The following is an 18,704-nucleotide window of genomic DNA, read 5'->3' on the forward strand; positions in this document are numbered from 1 at the left end:
GTAAAAAAAACTACCAACTACATTTATGTGCGTACATATATGTAATACATGCTTATACATGCATTGATTTTTTTCTGATTACACGAAAGTGCACGTGCATAAATGCATATACAGCAATCCGATATTTTCAAAATCGATGTCTTTATTTTTATAATAGTCAGGGGTGGGGCCAGTAGTGTGGATGTTTACTTAGTATAATTTGTTTCAGTAAAGACTAATAGCATACACATAACTGAGAACCGGTATATAAATACATGTACCACTATTAAGTATAAACTACGTAAAGGATATTTATAAGCCAAAAACTGTCCATTTTTTGAGAGAAAGAACCGATCGAAGTCCGCAGTGCCAATATTACTTCTTTCTCTAATAGAATGGACAGTTTAAGCCTCATATCATCAACATTAACTCTTTTGTTTAAAGAATTGGCAATATCAGATAAACAAATTAACAATGACCGAGGAACATGCAGTTTAATAAAACCAGTCTTGCATAGAACTGTTTCGTTCCTTAACTAACCGGACAGGTTTAAGCGTAGTATAAGATAATCCTCAATTCCAACAATTAAGTTTTAAAAAAAATTGCAAAAAGATAACAACTACATGTAGTATATGGGAGATTTAATAAAAAGTGGTTAGAATACGACAGTTTTAATTAAGAAATATCACTCATTGGCACATACACAAATACAATAAACAATGTACTATAGAAGCAGAAATATTCGTTGAGGATTTAATTTCGTTACTATCGTTGGCAGTATAAATCAACGAAATTAAATTCATGACGAAGTATTATAAATGAATACAGAGCCAGTTGATAGGCGATACATTTTAGGGATTAAAGAAATTAAATGCCAACGAAATTGATATTTTTGAAAACAACGAAAGTTTAGCCCAACGAAGATATGTGCATCTACTTGTAAAATACCTCATTGATCATAAAGTTTCGTTTGCATATTGCACGTTTGATTAATTTCTTGACTTTTTGAACACAAGTATACACTTACTTTTCAATTTAATATCTGTATTTGAAGAAAAAATATATAAAGTACATATATATGTACTTCTATCGATGTTAGAATTAGAAACGTTAAACAATAATACAATTACAAAGAGCGTCAAGTCAGAAAATTTAAGTCTCGACTTATCTTGCTGATATTAGTTTGAAATCAACATGACATCATATATTTATAGTCTCACTTGATCTCTTTTAAAAATTCATATATGATCTTCTTATCGGTCCAACTTCTCTCAAATGCTTGGATAATGTCATCTTTCGGAATGTCCACTCCACACTGGAAGTGGACCTGAGCGATGGTCGATGGTCGTTCTTTCTTGTTCAACTGGATTTGGACGTTGGCGACTTTCATCTCTTTCCCGGCGACTTCTTCAATGTGGGTGTCCTGAAGGTCAATTCTCAGACATAGATCCCTGTTGTTCTCTTTCCGTCAACAATGGTCTTTTGTTGCGAAGGGTAAATGAATTCATAAGCGGTGCCTTTTCTTCCAATTAGTCGATCATATGCATCTTTCATGTCTTCCTTCATTTTATTGGTAACGTCGTAGTACAATCTTTTAACATCTACATTAGTCTTGTCCAGGTCTGATATTTCGAAGTCGTCGACATGTACAAAACGCGCCATTTGTACGTTGATGAATATATTTCCAAAATAGTAAAGAAAGCAACTCCTGTGTTTCGCTGAGAATGTCTGTCCGTTAACTTCGTGTTTAATAGCCTATAATATACTTACATACCGTACATTTGAAAGATGAATTTCTGTAGAATTAAGATTAAACACACCTTTCAATTATTTCACACATGTTAGCATTAGATAGCATAATTTTTATTTTTAAACAAGAGGCCTATGGGCCTTACCTGTCACCTGGCTGATAACAGTTGCCTTGAGAAGGTTAGATTCATATAGAGAAATGCATTTCTAACATTTTATGGCTCCAATCAAAACCACATTTTAACTTGTGTATTATTTAATTGATTACGATGCATGGATATATTTTAAAAATGGTTAGTAAAGTGACGGATCTGAATGGAATTCTAAAATATTGTTCACTTGTGAAACACAGGGAATTTAAGGGGTATTATGATAAACTACTGTAAATGTACACCTTTTTTACAGTGTGAATAAACTATAGAAAATAATCTAAAATTGCAACAAATGAGGGTTGAAATCTGGAACTAGGGGCCTATTAATGCCTTTGGAATTAAAATGTGAAAGATTTTTTTTCGCACATTATCTCATCTTTCTCGAAATCCTAAATCCTTCGAACAAACATACATTGGCATGTTATTTTAACGTCTATTTATTTTGTTGTACCTCAAGTGATTTTACATAATTTAGTTGTATTTCTTAGGAAAAAAGTAGACAGTACCTATTTGTTTAAACAATTATAAATCAATTCTTTTTTTAAACATGTCCAACTTTATGATAGACGAACTTCTGATCGAGAAAAATGTTGTCGTTCAATATGTCGTGTCTCTGACCAATTCTAAGTGAAACCCAGTGAATGAAGCTTTGTAGGAAGACGTTATAAGAAATAACATAAAGGAAAAAGTAAAAATTGTACGCCGTTGAAATTTTATACGCAGAATGATGCCATCCTCGAGAACGTTTTCCTATGGATCCACTATACCAATCTTCACTCGTAATGCCCTTAACATATTGAAATATTTTGTGCATTTTAATATTTTGAGACCCCCACCCCTCACTAAAATCCAGACGGTAGAATTCGGTATTATTTTATTTATTTACGTAAAAGGTAGGACATGATATAATTACTAATCATATATAATAAATTGAGAAAAAAGCTATTGTAGCATTTTTTAATCTGCTTCGAAATGCGGAAAATGACACCTCTATTTTGAGATGAACCAAAAAAAAAAAAACAGATGGTCGATTTTCTTGAAACTTCGCAAAAAAAAAAAACTAGAGTTGGTTTAAATGGCATATGGTTTTAAAAAAAACAGAGTTTTGCTATTGTAGTTTATCCGCAAAAAAATCATTAAATCGGACTCCTTAAATTAGATAATTTTTGTATCAAATCATACTCGAAGCATTATTAATCCGATTCTGATTCATGTACATGTAGACCGATATGAAATTGCTCATTATGTGTAATAAAGACGAAACACGATTTTAGCGCCATTGACACAGTAAACGGGGTAAATACATGTATACCCCCTTCCCGCGAGATACGCATGTACCGAAAGTGTTTATTTCTTCTTAAAAAAAATTCTCTATACGAAAATCCACTTGAAGGTAAAGACATAGAACACACGAAGCAAAGCACGAACCTGTTTGTATGGAACGCCTCAACTGCCTTATGTAGGTAATCTTCATAATATGATGATACTTTAACATTACATGATGGTACTTTAACATTACGTGCTGATACTTCAACATTACATGATGGTACGTTAACATTACATGCTGATACTTCAACATTACATGATGGTACGTTAACATTACGTGATGGTACTTTGACATTACGTGCTGATACTTTAACATTACATGCTGATACTTTAACATTACATGATGGTACTTTAACATTACGTGCTGATAGTTCAACATTACATGCTGATACTTCATTATATGATGGTACTTCACCATGCAGTGGTTCTAAAAATAGGGAAGTTTTAACATTGGGCTGTTTCTCTGTTTCAGAGATTGATCACATAGGACTAAGGTCCACTGAGACTAGTTTGGATATTGTCAAAAACCTGGAACTACAAATAATAAAAAACAGGATTCTGCTTGAAAAATATATGTTATTGAAAAACTGTAGATACTCAGATTATGAAAACCACTGGCAAACAATTTGTGAGAAATTATAACAAGTTTTATGACATATGTGATTGCTTAAACTATTCTCTTTTTTTTTTTTAAATCATATTGACTTGTGAACAAATATATTCGCATAGCCCCCTAACTCCGTCACTACCCTAACTCCGTCACTTTCGGGAAACTCCTCGCCGTTTGAAATCAAGTACGATTATGACGTCATTTTTTACATGTAAAAAATCTTTTATCAAATGTCAACAATTTGCAACGGTTAAATTTAAGAATATGTCAAAAAATAACAGAATTAAACCTTGTTCATTTTATGCACCATTAATTGTGTGAAATCAGCTAAAACTTTTTCACGGGTGCACTAAAATATCGATATTTCTGACATGCGGGCCCATTCGATCATTTACGGTGGTCAGCCATTTTTAGAGAGGTCAAGATGAAATATTTCACATGTAGTACATTTTTGATTAAGGTAATTAATACATTTTTTTCAGACCACAATAGCCTTAATGCACTACTCTTGACGATAACGTCAAATCGCTTATGCCGATACTTTTGCCTTATACAGGGTATATAGATATATCCGGTATATCGCTATTTAGAATATGCTATACATTTCTAAAAATGTAATAAATAGATAATTTAATAAGTAATATATTAATTAATGATATAAAATATTTGAAATATATAAGGACATAAATCAAACGGCATCCATAAATTCTGAAAAGGCCATTGTGATTGTTGTTACATGGACCCATTTTTTATTCTGGCGATCATTTCATTTCGATGAAATTAAATACAATTTAAATTGTATGCACCATTTTTACTTATTATAACTTGGCCTAGATACAAATTGAGTTTTAACTAAATTGTTAATGTGTCTTTATTCCCTGCCATATCATAGAGCATGTGGGTGACGGAGTTAGGTTCATAAGTTATGATGGCACGTGTGATAAACGTCGTATTCAGAGGGCTTATTTGAATAAAAATAAAAATATTTTTGTTAATAATTTTATAAATTATATTGTTTCAGATTATATTTAGTGATTGCAAATGATAAAAAACCACAAAAAATAATTTACAGAGAAACGCGGGAGGTTTTCTGCTTATGGTGACGGAGTTTGGGTACTCGGGGATACAAGTACCCCCTTTTCTATTGTATTTTTTTTTATCTTCTATATCTCCCTTTTTCTCTTTTCATTTACTGCTATATATATATATATATATATATATATATATATATATATATATATATATATATATATATATATATATATATATATATATATATATATATGCTGTCTATAGTTTAAAATTTAAATTCTTCAGAAATATTTTTGTACAAGTTAACCACTCTGAGTTTAGTAAATCCGGTAATCCTTTTTGGTACAAGTTAACTACAACGTATATCTGGTCAATCACTCACTTTCTGTCAGCCTTACTGACCAGTCCGCTCTCACTTTGTCTATCGTCTTCAATCTGGTTAGATGCGTGCCTCGAGCCACTAAGTAAGTCTTTTTTATTGAAGTTATTGGTTAAATCTGTCAGTATTTAATTGTATTTTTGAAGCATAGTTACAGATGGAAATTTTATTATGCAGATAAAACATTCTCAAAAGTATGGCACGCCATTATGGTCTTTAAAGTAATTTACATATTTTTTCTATGTATGAAGTAAGGTTCTATATTTTCCTATTTAGTAATTTGTTATTTCTATTTGTTGTAGTTTTTTACCAATTTTATTCACGACGGCAATGTTTTCCACACAAAATAAACTATGAAACCCGTGTGACTTTTGTTTGCGTTGTGCGTTGTGCAAGGTTAGCTATCTGCCTGCACCAGGCAGAATAATATACTAGTATATATATATATATATATATATATATAAATCATTTTTTTTTTTGCAAGAAAACACGTTTTCACACTACACGGATTATCTATTTCCTTTAGATTAATAAGATATTACAATATGTAGAATCTTGAAATGTATGAAATATGTGTGTATGTGGATTTATGTGTAAACAAAAAGAAAAAGAAAAGCTGGAACTGAAGAAGTACACAATACACTACAGCTCATGAGAGAGGATCTCTACTGAATAAAAATATTGTCGAAACATACGATTTGTTTTGGTGCAATGTATTTAGGCAAACGACAACCACACATGCAACTTATAAGATCATGCAAAGGATAAAGCATTGCATTGCTGTTGAATCTGATTTTAGCAGTAACTGTACTGTTGAACAAATCAGTGCTTTCATTGCCCACTCTTTCACGTGGATCTCCAGGAATCTACATGTAACATGAATGACAGAAGTATTTGTTTAGGTGCTTTTAAAAAAAAAATTAGCTGTTCGCTCTGACTTAGCGCTAAAAGATTGGGTTCTGAATGCACATTTTTAGACCAAAATTCCCTGAAGGACTTTTGGTACCCCCTGATTTTTATGCGCTGAGCCCCAATAAACTCACAATGCAGCCATTCTTTAAAATTTAAAATGACCCATTTAAAAGACAACACTTTATCAAATAGTAGCATTTGTTGAGTATCTCGATCTAAACTAGTTTTAATGGACCTTAGTCCAATCTGATCAATCTCTGAAACGGAGAAACAGCTCAGTGTTAAAAACTTTACAGGCATCCACGTGTTCTGAGTTTTAGCGTATTTCGTTCCCTAGGCGACGCTTCCCTAACCCTATTTTTAGAACTACCGCATAGTGAAGTACCATGTAATGTTGAAGTATCAGCATGTAATGTTAAAGTACCATCATGTAATGTTAAAGTATCAGCATGTAATGTTGAAGTATCAGCACGTAATGTTAAAGTACCATCATGTAATGTTAAAGTATCAGCATGTAATGTTGAAGTATCAGCATGTAATGTTAAAGTACCATCATGTAATGTTAAAGTATCAGCATGTAATGTTGAAGTATCAGCACGTAATGTTGAAGTATCATCATATTGTGAAGATTATCTACATAAGGCAGTTGAGGCGTTCCATATGTTTGTAACAAAACCACTACAACTTCATGATGGAAACTTAAATTCAACTCGGCATTATCTTATTCCATCTTAATTTCTACGTCTTCCTATCCTTGTCAGTCTGTCTCTTTTTTCTTTCATTGCGAAATCTGTCAAACTTAACGGTATACCTATCTTTTTCGTCGTCGTCATTGTTGTTGATAGACCGAGATGGTTGTCACGTGACACATTAAAGGCAGGGTTATTCCAATCTTTTGTATTTTCTTACGGCACGTAAAACATAAAACGCATTTTTTTTTAATTCTCGTATCTGTGTTATATATACGATTGACTACGACAACGGAATTTATGTGAAAGTCCTATCTTTAAATAAAGTAATGAAGCAAATAATCAGATCTTACTTATGTGATTCAGTAAAAAAATGTCATGTATGCATGTGCCTTTAACAATTTAGAATTTACACTATCAGAGGATGCTTGCAAAATAATCCCACCCATTGTAGCATTGTAGTGTTTGAGTGATACTTAAACATTTTTATTATATACACTGTATTTCTATGTTGAACTTTTAACACATCGTGTTGAGCCTGGTTTTAACAATTTAGCACGAGTCTGCTACCACTAGAAAAGTCACCTGTGCAATATTTGACGTTTTAACCGCCAAGTTCAGGAGCGCTAAAATATTCCATATTTCAACAATGACCATAACAACTGCATAGCAATTAAGATATCAGTGATATGACTTTAATTAAAACTTTTTTTCATTTATGATAAATACAAGTGGATTTAGCTCTGAATTTCTCTTGCTATCCATAGTACATGTACATTGACGTTAGTAATTATTTTACAGAATATTCAAAGTGCCCGCCAAATAAAGAATATCGATTCGTTCCAACAACGTTAAACCCCATTTACCAAAAAATATTGGCGAATGTTACTTTAATTTGTAAAAATATTTAGTGCTTGTACACACACACACACACACACACACCCACACATATATATATATTCACAAAAACGAAATTCTCAATTTTTCTTCTTCAAACGTTTAATTTAGTGAATTATCATAGATTGACAGATGGCCAGACAGGACAAAAACAATGTTCCCATGATTTTCCATCTTGATGGATTTCAAAGTATAACATGCACAAACCCTGTAACTATTTAAAAAATGCATTTGATATAATTTGACATGAAATCAATAAAACAAATGTAAAATTTTCTATGTAAAAAATCTTTATTACTTTGCATCTACAGGCAAATAACAGTTTCAATCTCTGATTATTGGAACTTGAAAACGGGACTCTCCTGTGGTTTTAGTTTTTGTAGGCTTTTTAACCATCCATATATTAATATCTCAGATGTAACCTTACGTGCATTCTCACTCATCAATAGGAAGTTCGAAAATTTAGATTTAATTATGGCAAACTGCACGTGCGTCCTCGACATGACTACATCCATGGTAACCAATTTCGATACTTTTCTTGCACGTTGCCAATGAGGTTTCACTTCCCGTGCACAGTAGGTGGTCTAACAAAATAAAACCATGTCCTCCAGTGGTGGATGAACCCTGAAGGCCCTGGGCAGACCTGTAATATATTTGTTTTATTGATGCTGTTATGACATTTCACAATAGAAAGTATAGGACCATAACTATGTTCAATCAATATGCATGTATTCTTAATTTTTTAAAATTAAATTATTGCCGATTAATGTATTTCATAAAATCTATATGCGCTGGGTCTTAGTGGTAAGAGGAATTAAACAAAACCATTGTCAAATATGCATTTCTCAACGCATGATTTAGAATAAATTCTAAGTTCTAAGAAGCGCCTTGAATTGCTACCCATGATATCCCAGCATTCTGCACGCTACCCGAGCATCGTTGTCATCCCAATCATCGTCACACACAGTTCCCCAGCCCTCTCCAAAGTTTACCTCGACTCTTCCATTCGATGGCGACGATCCACCGACCAAACGTATGTCCACTAAAAAGTTTTCCATTATGATAAACTTAACGTACTATCTTATGTAATATTTAGAGTATACATTTTTAAGAGTTTTTCCTCAAAGACCAATCTAGGAGGCGAACCCGCTGAGATTGGAAATGGATGATTTCAAAAATTACTCTAAAAATTGTGTATCATTGATTAATTCATACAGCCTCTGTCTGTCTGCATGTGTTTCTCTCTCCGACCACTTACTGCATGCGACTCCGACGTCATGTTTGTGGGTATGATATGGATTTGGCTCTTCCGAATAATGAGGACAATCATAAAGTGAATTTTCATCTCCGTTGCAATGTAAACCATAAAGACTTGTGTCGACATACCCTGTACCTTTCCCAAAATACAGAGGAGAATTCTCGTGTATAGCCGCTGCGTTTTTTCTGAAAACAAGATGATTTTTGTCTGATAATAAAATAAATGTTTTATTATTCCTTCCACGGTACGAAACTGCGATACCGTATTTCATAAGTTTTATAAATAATGTACTTTGGCGAAGTTTTAGTTGGTATATAATAAAATGGTTGAAGTTAAACAATCTTCAATTATTTTATAGGTCCTACGTCATTTACTGATATACATGAAAGTCAACTTGCTCAGCATAAGAGCAGAACTGTAGCTACTGTGAGGGAGTTTATTGACGTTTTCTCTGTTTGATTCAAGGCTTATAGAATTCAAAGTATACTTAAAGTACTGGAAAGCGGTTACCAAAGACGCATATAAGGGGAACTTCAGTGTGCATGTACAATATAACACAAAATCAACATTTTACACTAGCCAGTATTTTCCCTTTCCTGGAATACCTGTGTGTTGTCATTCTAAAATGAGTACAAACAAGCGTTCGATGTTTTTAGTTACATAGTTCTGAGTATAGGACGACATTTACTACAATCTGTATGACTAGTATTTTTAACATTTAATTAACACTATTCTATTCAATATATATTGAATGTGATTAGGCAGCAGGCAAAGCCTCGTAGCGACATATCAAGAAAACGGGAGCATCGAGGATCTGATTTAAATCAGAATGGTTTTTTTAAAGTTAAAAATTGTATTATAGGACTCCTACAATATAATACGGTGAAATGTAGTATGTACATGTATCATTGGGTGTGCATATATCCTTCACAAAAATAATCACCGAAATTTTTATAGCGAACTTGTAACTTTGATGCATACTTTTACAGGCCAGAGGACGATATCCTTGTATGATGCAATGCCATACAGTATTTCTTCATATTAATTATTTCGAAATGATTTTTCTTTCAGACTACTGCTTGAGTAAATTGTTGTCATTTAATAGGTCGTGTCTTTGACCAGCTCTGAGTGAAAACCTAGTGAATGTTTGGTTCACTAAGAAGAACAATATATGTAATAGTAACTGAAAGTGTGAATCTAGTTTACTCATTTAGATTGTCAATTTGATTTTGAAAAATAAGTTCACACATCAAAATAAATAGTTCGGCTCTCAGTAGTCGCATTTCTTTGACTGATTTATCGAACTAAGTAGTGCTTCAAATGACGAAGAAACCGGTTGCTTAATAGATTGATTACATGCTATGCTAAACGCTTAAAAAAAACTGTAAAATCAAAATTCTGAAATAGATATAAATATTATTTATATAATACATACGTCGGATATCCTAGCATTCGACATACGACCTCGGCTGCCTTATCGTCAAAAGTGTACAAAAGATTGGATATTCTGGAAGATACCGTCGCCCAAGTTCCTTGATAGGACACCTCTACTCTTCCCATCCAGGGTGTGGACCCGTTCACCAATCTGATTCTACCTTTTAATTAAATCATCGTAATAAATATTACTTTAAATAGATACGATGGCTACGATTTGATTTTGTGTCGTAATTGATTTGTAAAAATAATATCATGTTTTTTTTCCAGAGACATAAATAACATGTTATATATGTCTCTGTTTTTTTCTCATCAGCAAAGTATTGGACAGGCAAACAAAGTCTTGATAATTTGTAGGCTCTTTATCTCGCATCAAAACTAAAAACTTATTTAATTAAGTAAGGTAAAGCGTTAAACATACAATGTACCTCAAATAAAGCATCATGACAAAATAATTTAACAATTTTTACCCCGTCTTTTAAGCTGTCTTACTGTTGTGCTTCTTTCCAAGACAGTGCAACCATAAAAGCGACGAGGGGCATGGTTACATGTAAAACTATACATCAATGCATTTGGGACGAGTGTTCGTGCTTGATACAGTAGAGCGATGAGACTTTTATTAAACTAAAATGGGTTTTTTTCGTTTAATTAACCACTGAATCATTATTTATTGAAAGATGAAATCTCGTTTCAACAACAGTGTTGGCGTTGTGATTTTTTAACGTCCCGCTGTCTACAACTTCGCTAGCCAAGGGTTTTTATTCCACTTCGTTTTCCACAAATTTATAAAAAGCGGATAGGAAGTACACCTTGGCTAGCGAAGATGCTTAGTTTGCAAATGTGATTTACATGTATATTTTAAAATCCATTTAGTTAATATGTTGAAAGTTTAAATTATATTTCTTTGCCTGTCGTAAAATCAGTCTCGGCACGTAGTACTAGTAGTATTCAAGTTTACAAATCAATGTTTACCTGGGATAATATTTCCTTGTTGCAAAGCATTGACACCTTCCGTGATGTTCTTGAGTTGTGCCTCTAGTTTGGTTGACAAAGTTGTTAAACGTTGTTCTACAGCGGCAAATTCAGATGTAGACACTTTTTGTGTCAATGCTTGTGCTAAGTCGGATGTAGATACTTTATGTGCCAAGGCTTGTGTTAAGTCGGATGTAGACACCTTTTGCGTTGACAAAGTTGTTAAACGTTGCTCTACAGCGACCAATTCCGATGTAGACACTTTTTGTGTCAATGCTTGTGTTAAATCCGATATAGACACTTTTTGGTTTAAGACAAGTGTAAATTGGCGAAAGGCATTTTCAAGATTAGTAAGTTTAGCAAACATATCTGTCATGTTAGTACCGCTCAAGGTTTGAAGATGGTTAGCTAGTTCATTTTCAACAGTAAACTTCAACACTGCAATTTCATTACTCAGCTTCAAGATATCATTCGAGTTGTAACTTCCGTTCTTCAATGCTTGTATCTCCTTCGTCAAATTTAGAAACATCGACGACGATTCGTTGAAGACGGCCGATCGCAGATTGTCAATCTCTCTCGTTTTTTGTTGTAGAATATTTTTGATTTGCATCACTTCTTGCATAAGGAAAACCAATGTATCTTGATGCGCAGAGCTGGTTGGAGTTGTTTTCTGTTGATTGTTTATGTTATCCAAGAGAAGTCCGTGGACAAAAGTCAAATGTAGAGTTAGAATGACAACGAGACAACTAACCGTTACGGCAGACATCTTTTTTTAAAGATTATGATAGGTTCTACCAACGGGATTTTTTATACACCGTTTACCCGAGTGTTTTCTTGAAAACTGAAAAAGTATACCCACGGTCGGATCAGTTATAAGATATATTATCTCAAAGTCCTCTGTAAAGACTTGGAAACAGAACAATTTATCGTATATGCTCTTTACGTCTTTCAAGTATTCTTTATAAATGTTAAGCACTGTCAGATTATAAAAATCAACAAAGTGTTTCCATATATACATCTTAACAATTTTATTATCGAAAACAAATATCATCTTCATACCAGATAAGAATTAAAGCAGTTTTTGCCATATAAAGAACAGTAATAAGAAATTTATCTCTAAGTACCTGTATCTATAATACAAAAAAAAAAAATTAGGCAAGCGTCTAAAAACTTCTAAAATTGTTACCCCGCAAGTAAAATCAAATACTGTAGATTTCTAATTAAACGCGAGAAATTGATATCCGCGTAAAATCGCGAGGAGCACCCTTCGCTGATTTTAAAATCTCGCCATTTCTGTTTTTTTTTCAAATGCCCGGACAGTTGGTATGTTCCTTTGCTACTATAGACTCTGTACTCTCACAATCATATTTAAGGTTAAAACAAATTAAACTTCCACTTTCTGTTGGTACTTCTTTTGAATTCTAAATCTACATCTTTTTCACTTACTAAGGTTAACATGGATGGTTAATATGTGTGTATCTATTGCACAACCAGATATCGATCTCTCTTATTTATTATCTATAAATGTATAATCGATGGTCATTTATGTGATTGATTAGCATGTGTGGTTTGGCCAATGACAATCCTATATTGTATTGTTTTAGATTAGCTGTCTTTAGTTAAAACGTTTCCTTATATTATTTTTTTCAAATTTGTTTCACTCATATGTCAATATCCAATATATATTGTATATTAATAAATCAATATGTACTCGAGGAAAGGTTTGCTGGCCACAGTACCTATTCGCATCACACTTGCTCCAATCCAAATAAAAAGGAAGTAAGACAATATCTAGTGAATTTAAACTATTTAAAACGAATTTAAACTTTTATCTGATAAATAAGACAAAACTAAGCGTTAAATGCTTAAGAGGGTTTCTTTTTATCTAACATTTAACGCAAAAGATACCACAGAGTCTGCGTCATCTGTTTCATATTTGGATATTTTACTGGAAATGGACATTGAAAGTAACCTAACGACAAAACTTTGTGATAAACGCGATGACTTCAATTTTTCTATAGTCAAATTTCCTTACTTTTGTAGCAATATACCTTCATCACCTGCATATGGTGTTTTTGTCTCTCAGTTAATTCGATACACAAGGGCATGCTCTTCGTATAAACAGTTTCTAAGGCGAGACAAGATACTGATAAACAAGTAGATAAAACAGGACTATTAACAGTCTCGTTTGAAGTCATATTTTCGTAAGCTCTATGGTTGATACAACGACCCTGTCAGCAAATACAATCTTCCACTTGGTCGCATGCTGACTGACGTTTTTCATTCTAATTGTTAGACCATAATTAATCACCTAATTGTCTACGGACTTTTCCGTTTTTCCCGATTACGACAATGAGCACATGGCGGGTGTGACCGGTCATGCAGCAGAGAATGCTCACTCCTCCTGGGCAACTGATCCCACCTCTATCTTTTAAGAGGTCCGTGTTGCTCTGCTTTGAATTTGTATTTCGTTTTATGGAGTTTTTAGATGGTTGACAGTTTGTTATTGTCATTTTTCATTTTTACCATATATCCGGTTTTCGTCGCGTGTCAAAAAATTTGCGAAATTAGGTAATTAAATCTGTAGTATTTTTAATTTGTGTCATTCATTTTATTGCAATTTTTAAGGTTACGTATAGAAAATCACACAAAATAAAAATACTGCGTTTTCAATATTGTGTGATTTGAAAGACATCGCCAAAAAATCTAAAATTAGATCATCGCGAAAATTACTTCGTATATTCGTGATTAGTTACACTCGTAAGATGAATTCATTGAAATAATCCTAGAAATTTGCTATATACATGTTTTCTTCCATTTGACTACAATTTGTGATTATTGGGTCTTAAAATAAAATACTGTCTTTGGAAAACGTAAATATTCTGATGGCGAATTTATTAATTGATGCGAAAATAAATTATTTCAAAGAATTGTTTCAATTGGTGATGCTGATTTTTTTAAAACTAAAGTTTTAAAAACCTTTCGTTGTAAAAAATGTAAACTTATATATTTCACCTCGACGGAACTCAAAATCAATTTACTATATCCGTATAAATACTGATGCTTTATCTATGTTCGTACTAAATGCGCTCTACTGTGGATATTAATTTTGTACAGGAGAACACGATATATAACAGTTAGATGATAAAGTTTATCCCTACAAGATAAACAACGTTATGCAGAAGACTTAGATTTTTTTATGATTAAAATCCAGAATTTTTGTGTCCCTTCAAACCTTTTGTAACCTTTGTTTATCAAAACCTTTATACGCATGCGCATACTCATCTACTTCGGAATCTTTTTTTCCGCTGTATCAGAAATCGCCCCCCTTCCCTACCTCAAATTTTGAATATTTACCATTTTCAGCTAATGTTTGTTTGTTTCAAATACTGTGTTTTTGCTTGTGTCTTTTTATGTTTCAGAAATATGCGGAAAATAGCCTTCGTCATGAAGAAGAAGCCTGGTTATGAAGAATTGATGTGTTGCACAATTTTGACAGTAAAACTTTTGATATTTCCAGGTCCGATTGCACTTATATAAACCTTTTGTGCTATTTTACCACAAACACTTGTTCACTTAATCAAGACATTGTTGTATAATAAAAGTCATGACATCGGTGTGAGAATATACGCATTAAACTGCTTTTAAATGCATTATTCAATTAATACCAATTTTAATCAAGTAGTTAATATGAAATAACTCTTACAACGTTCACCAGTCTATTATTTACACTGTTGGTATTGAATTTAAATTCATTTCTTAATCGATCAAAACAAGCAGTTATATGATTTTTTTGGATTGCAAATTACACACGAAGCACCAAAGAAAGCAATTTATTGTTTTAAAAAATCAAAACGCTTTCATGTCATAAAATTATGACAATGAAATGCATGTATTTCCGAAATTTCAAATGAATAAGATGTTTGCTGAATGCCCAGTGCATTCTTTATGGAAACTTTTGTTGTTGTATATAAATAAATATATACCGACATGTATAATAATATAATGATTAATATAGATAAATAACCGAAACAGAATCCTGAACCATCCAATTCCAATAAAAGGCGCAATTAATTACAAATGAGGTCCTCTTCATAAATTCAATTGTTTTTTGTATCATGCATCATTCATCATGTACTAGAATTAAGAATCATTCATAACTGCCAAATATATTTGTTTTATTTTGTCAGTAAAAAAAAATAACGACAAAATGTTATCGATTCGGAAAACTTTTTATTTATTAATTAAAAGAATACAATTCAGGATCTATGCAGAAAACGGATTTAATATATCAAGAGTAAATATAAAATTAATGTTCAGAGAGGGGCAATATCACGTAGCTCAGATCGACTACTAGTGTCTACTACCGTAATCTTCATCGCCACAGAGGTGGTTACTTCTTCACATTTCTGTACACGTATATGATCTTCTTCTCGGTCCAACTTTTTTCAAACGCACGCTTGATAACATCTCCTGGAATTTTCACTCCACACTGGAAGTGTACCTGAGCTATGGTTGATGGTCGAATTTTCTGGTTCAGTTGAATTTGGATGTTAGCGATTTCCATCTTTTTTCCTGCGACAGTTTCGGTAAAAGAGTCTTGATAGTCGATCCTTAGGCAAAGATCGCTGTTATATCCTGGACGAGAGTTCTTTTTCACTCCGTCGACAATGGTTCCTTGCTTTGTACCGAATGTAAATTCGAAAGAATCGTCTTTTCCTAGCAACCGTATAAACGCATCGTCCATATCTTTCTTCATCCTGTTTGAAACATCGTAATGAAAGGTTTTCTCATTTACCTTTGGCTTGCCATTATCATTAACCAGGAATCCTCCTTCCATCGCTAACACAATATTCTGGAAGCCTTTAGGGTCTGGAATTAAAGCCTTGATGATATCTGTGGAACTGCTTGCTCTATATTCACCATTTATATACACTTTGTTTGGGATTTCCAAAATTCCAATTGAATAAGATGATTTGATTTTGCCATGGTACCGTATCCAAACATGACTCAACAAACTTAGATTATGAGGAATATAGATCTAACATGTGATATATTAAATATAGAGATGATAAGATTTTGTATTGAAAATCAACGAATTGCATGAGAACGGTTGCTATTTCTCTAGTAAATAGACCGACAAAAAGTGACTTTTCCGTTCATCCATAATATTTTCACCTCTAACGAATGACACTTACTTTAGTTGATCATGATTTACTTTTGATATCTTTTTAAAACAAGATTTTTTAAAAGATTAAGTTGTCTACAAAAATATAAATGACAAGTTTGATCAATTGTTTTTTCAAGCTAGAGCATTGCTTTAATATTAATAGTTGATGTACATAAAAAAGATATGAGTCCCAAACTGTCTATTCTCTGAGAAAAAGAAATACTCTTCACATTTATATCTTTATGCCCAAATTTCCAAAAAGGCATGACATTATATTATGTAAAATGTAATGTTTCATCTATTCCTAAACAAGAGAAACGTGGGAGAGAATTTAATGCAATTTTTCAAATAATTTTCCCAAAGTTAAAAAAATTGTTGGCTCTTTATATCGAACATAGAACCATTTTAAGAAGAACTTGGACTTTGGGTAGCCATGACATGACATGACAGTCATGTTGTTAATTTTGTATTTACTACCACCCGGTAAATTCAAAATTTACAACATGACAATTTCATTGTCAGCCACTCAGCCATATGGCTCTTTGAAATCAACACGATTTGTCTGGCTTTTGAAACCGCGTCATATTTTACTTGTTTTGACGCAGGAATCAGATAGATACGTCCTACTGTAAGTCCAAGATCTTGTTAAAATGGTTCTATTTTATTGGCTTATGTATTCCCAGGACATATAACGCTTATGAATGTGTATGACCTCTACAAAGTTGGAACGTACAATGAAAATCGCTATTAGTAATATCATATCTTGTTTTTGAAGAAAAAATGAATAAAAATACATTCAACATGTGCGGGGACTGTGTCCATTTTTTCGACTGCGGTGATTTGGAAAATTTAAAACTGAAGGCGTTGAAATCTGGTAATTAGTTTTCTGTTCATAAAATGATCATGAATCATTATTTATAATATAAATGTTGTGAATACGCTATGAGTCCTTGAAAGCTTATGAAATTATCGATGTATTGAACGGTGTACAATTCGTTATGTTTCGTCGATTAGGCTACAAAATTGAGGAGAAATATCGAGCAACATATTCAGTTATCTAGCGGTTATATAGGTAATTTAATAATTTTGAATTACGTCATTAAGCTTTATTAAAGTTTTTTTGTTTTGTTTTTTTGACTTCTTTTATTATTTTTTTTATTTGATAGTGATATCTGTAGTTAGTTTCATTTGTGGTTTCGAGAAAGACGAACACGCGGGGAAATTTGTAATAACCTGGGTGATTGCACTGTTTGGTCCTGTCTTTCAAAAAGTGTACTAAATACATTCAAATGGATCGACGATGCAGTCTTCCGGCGTCGACCGATGTTTTAATAATTATTATGCATTTCTATTCTCATGACGATTAAATTTGGAAAGTTTAATAAAATGATGATCATTGCATTTGGAAATTCCTAATTTATATGGTCACTATTGCATAGACTACAAATGTGTGTCTTATACTTTTGTTCCTTTGATATTTTATCAAGTAGGTATAAATGGGTGATTGAGATAGTCGAGATATACGGGTTCAGTGCCATTCCATTCATTCAGTGGTTTTAAAAACGTCCATTAAGAATAGAGACATAATAATTCATGCGCGGATCCAGAAAATTTTTCCAGGGGGGGTCCGAAGGATAATTGTGTTTGCCAGGGGGGGTCCGAGGCATATTTTCGCGATAATTTTACTATGTAAATTTAATAAATTTTCATTTTCCAAGGGGGGTCGGGACCCCCCGACCCCCCCCCCCCCCCCCTCTAGATCCGCGCATGTAATTAAGTCTTACATGAATGGTTTCTGAGGCTGTTTCGCATTTGTATGAAACATGAACCTACAGTTTATTTGACGACGTTCATCATTAACTTATGGTTTTCTAATATATTCTAATAATTAAACGGCCTACAAAGCAACAACCAGTAAACGTTTGGTGTATATGAATCAGTTACATTTCAACCGGATCACCAATCCCCATCTACGACCACGCACTGATAATCCTCAATTTATCAATCTTCTACACAAAATAAGCCATTACTAAGGTGTCAGGGTGTATCGAATAGAACTCAGCGTTAAAACCACAGGCACTTGTTTCTGAGAAAAAATTTTACCCTATAGTGTTATTATTATACTATAGGGTAAATTTTTTTTTC

At 32.9% G+C, this 18,704-nt stretch overlaps 1 protein-coding gene across 1 annotated transcript; it reads right to left on the reverse strand.

The window, feature by feature from the left end:
- Nucleotides 1-7,820: 7,820 nt before the first annotated feature.
- Nucleotides 7,821-12,194, reverse strand: LOC128158074 (deleted in malignant brain tumors 1 protein-like). The gene is made up of 5 exons (XM_052820772.1): nt 11,390-12,194; nt 10,419-10,578; nt 8,984-9,168; nt 8,626-8,767; nt 7,821-8,368 (listed from the first exon to the last, which is right to left on the reverse strand). Exons 1-5 carry the CDS (start codon nt 12,153-12,155, stop codon nt 8,194-8,196), a joined length of 1,428 nt encoding a protein of 475 aa, XP_052676732.1. The 5' UTR covers nt 12,156-12,194; the 3' UTR covers nt 7,821-8,193.
- Between the last annotated feature and the right edge of the window lie 6,510 nt (nt 12,195-18,704).

Source organism: Crassostrea angulata, chromosome 8 (assembly GCF_025612915.1).
Source record: "Crassostrea angulata isolate pt1a10 chromosome 8, ASM2561291v2, whole genome shotgun sequence".
NCBI lineage: Eukaryota > Metazoa > Mollusca > Bivalvia > Ostreida > Ostreidae > Magallana > Magallana angulata.

Coding starts and splice junctions, on each gene's coding strand:
- LOC128158074 (XM_052820772.1), bottom strand. CDS start 12,155: ATGTCTGCCGTAACGGTTAGTTGTCTCGTTGTCATTCTAACTCTACAT. Junction 8,768..8,983: donor TGACGTCGGAGTCGCATGCA/GTAAGTGGTCGG, acceptor AAAACTTTTTAG/TGGACATACGTTTGGTCGGT. Junction 8,369..8,625: donor AGAATGCTGGGATATCATGG/GTAGCAATTCAA, acceptor AATATATTACAG/GTCTGCCCAGGGCCTTCAGG.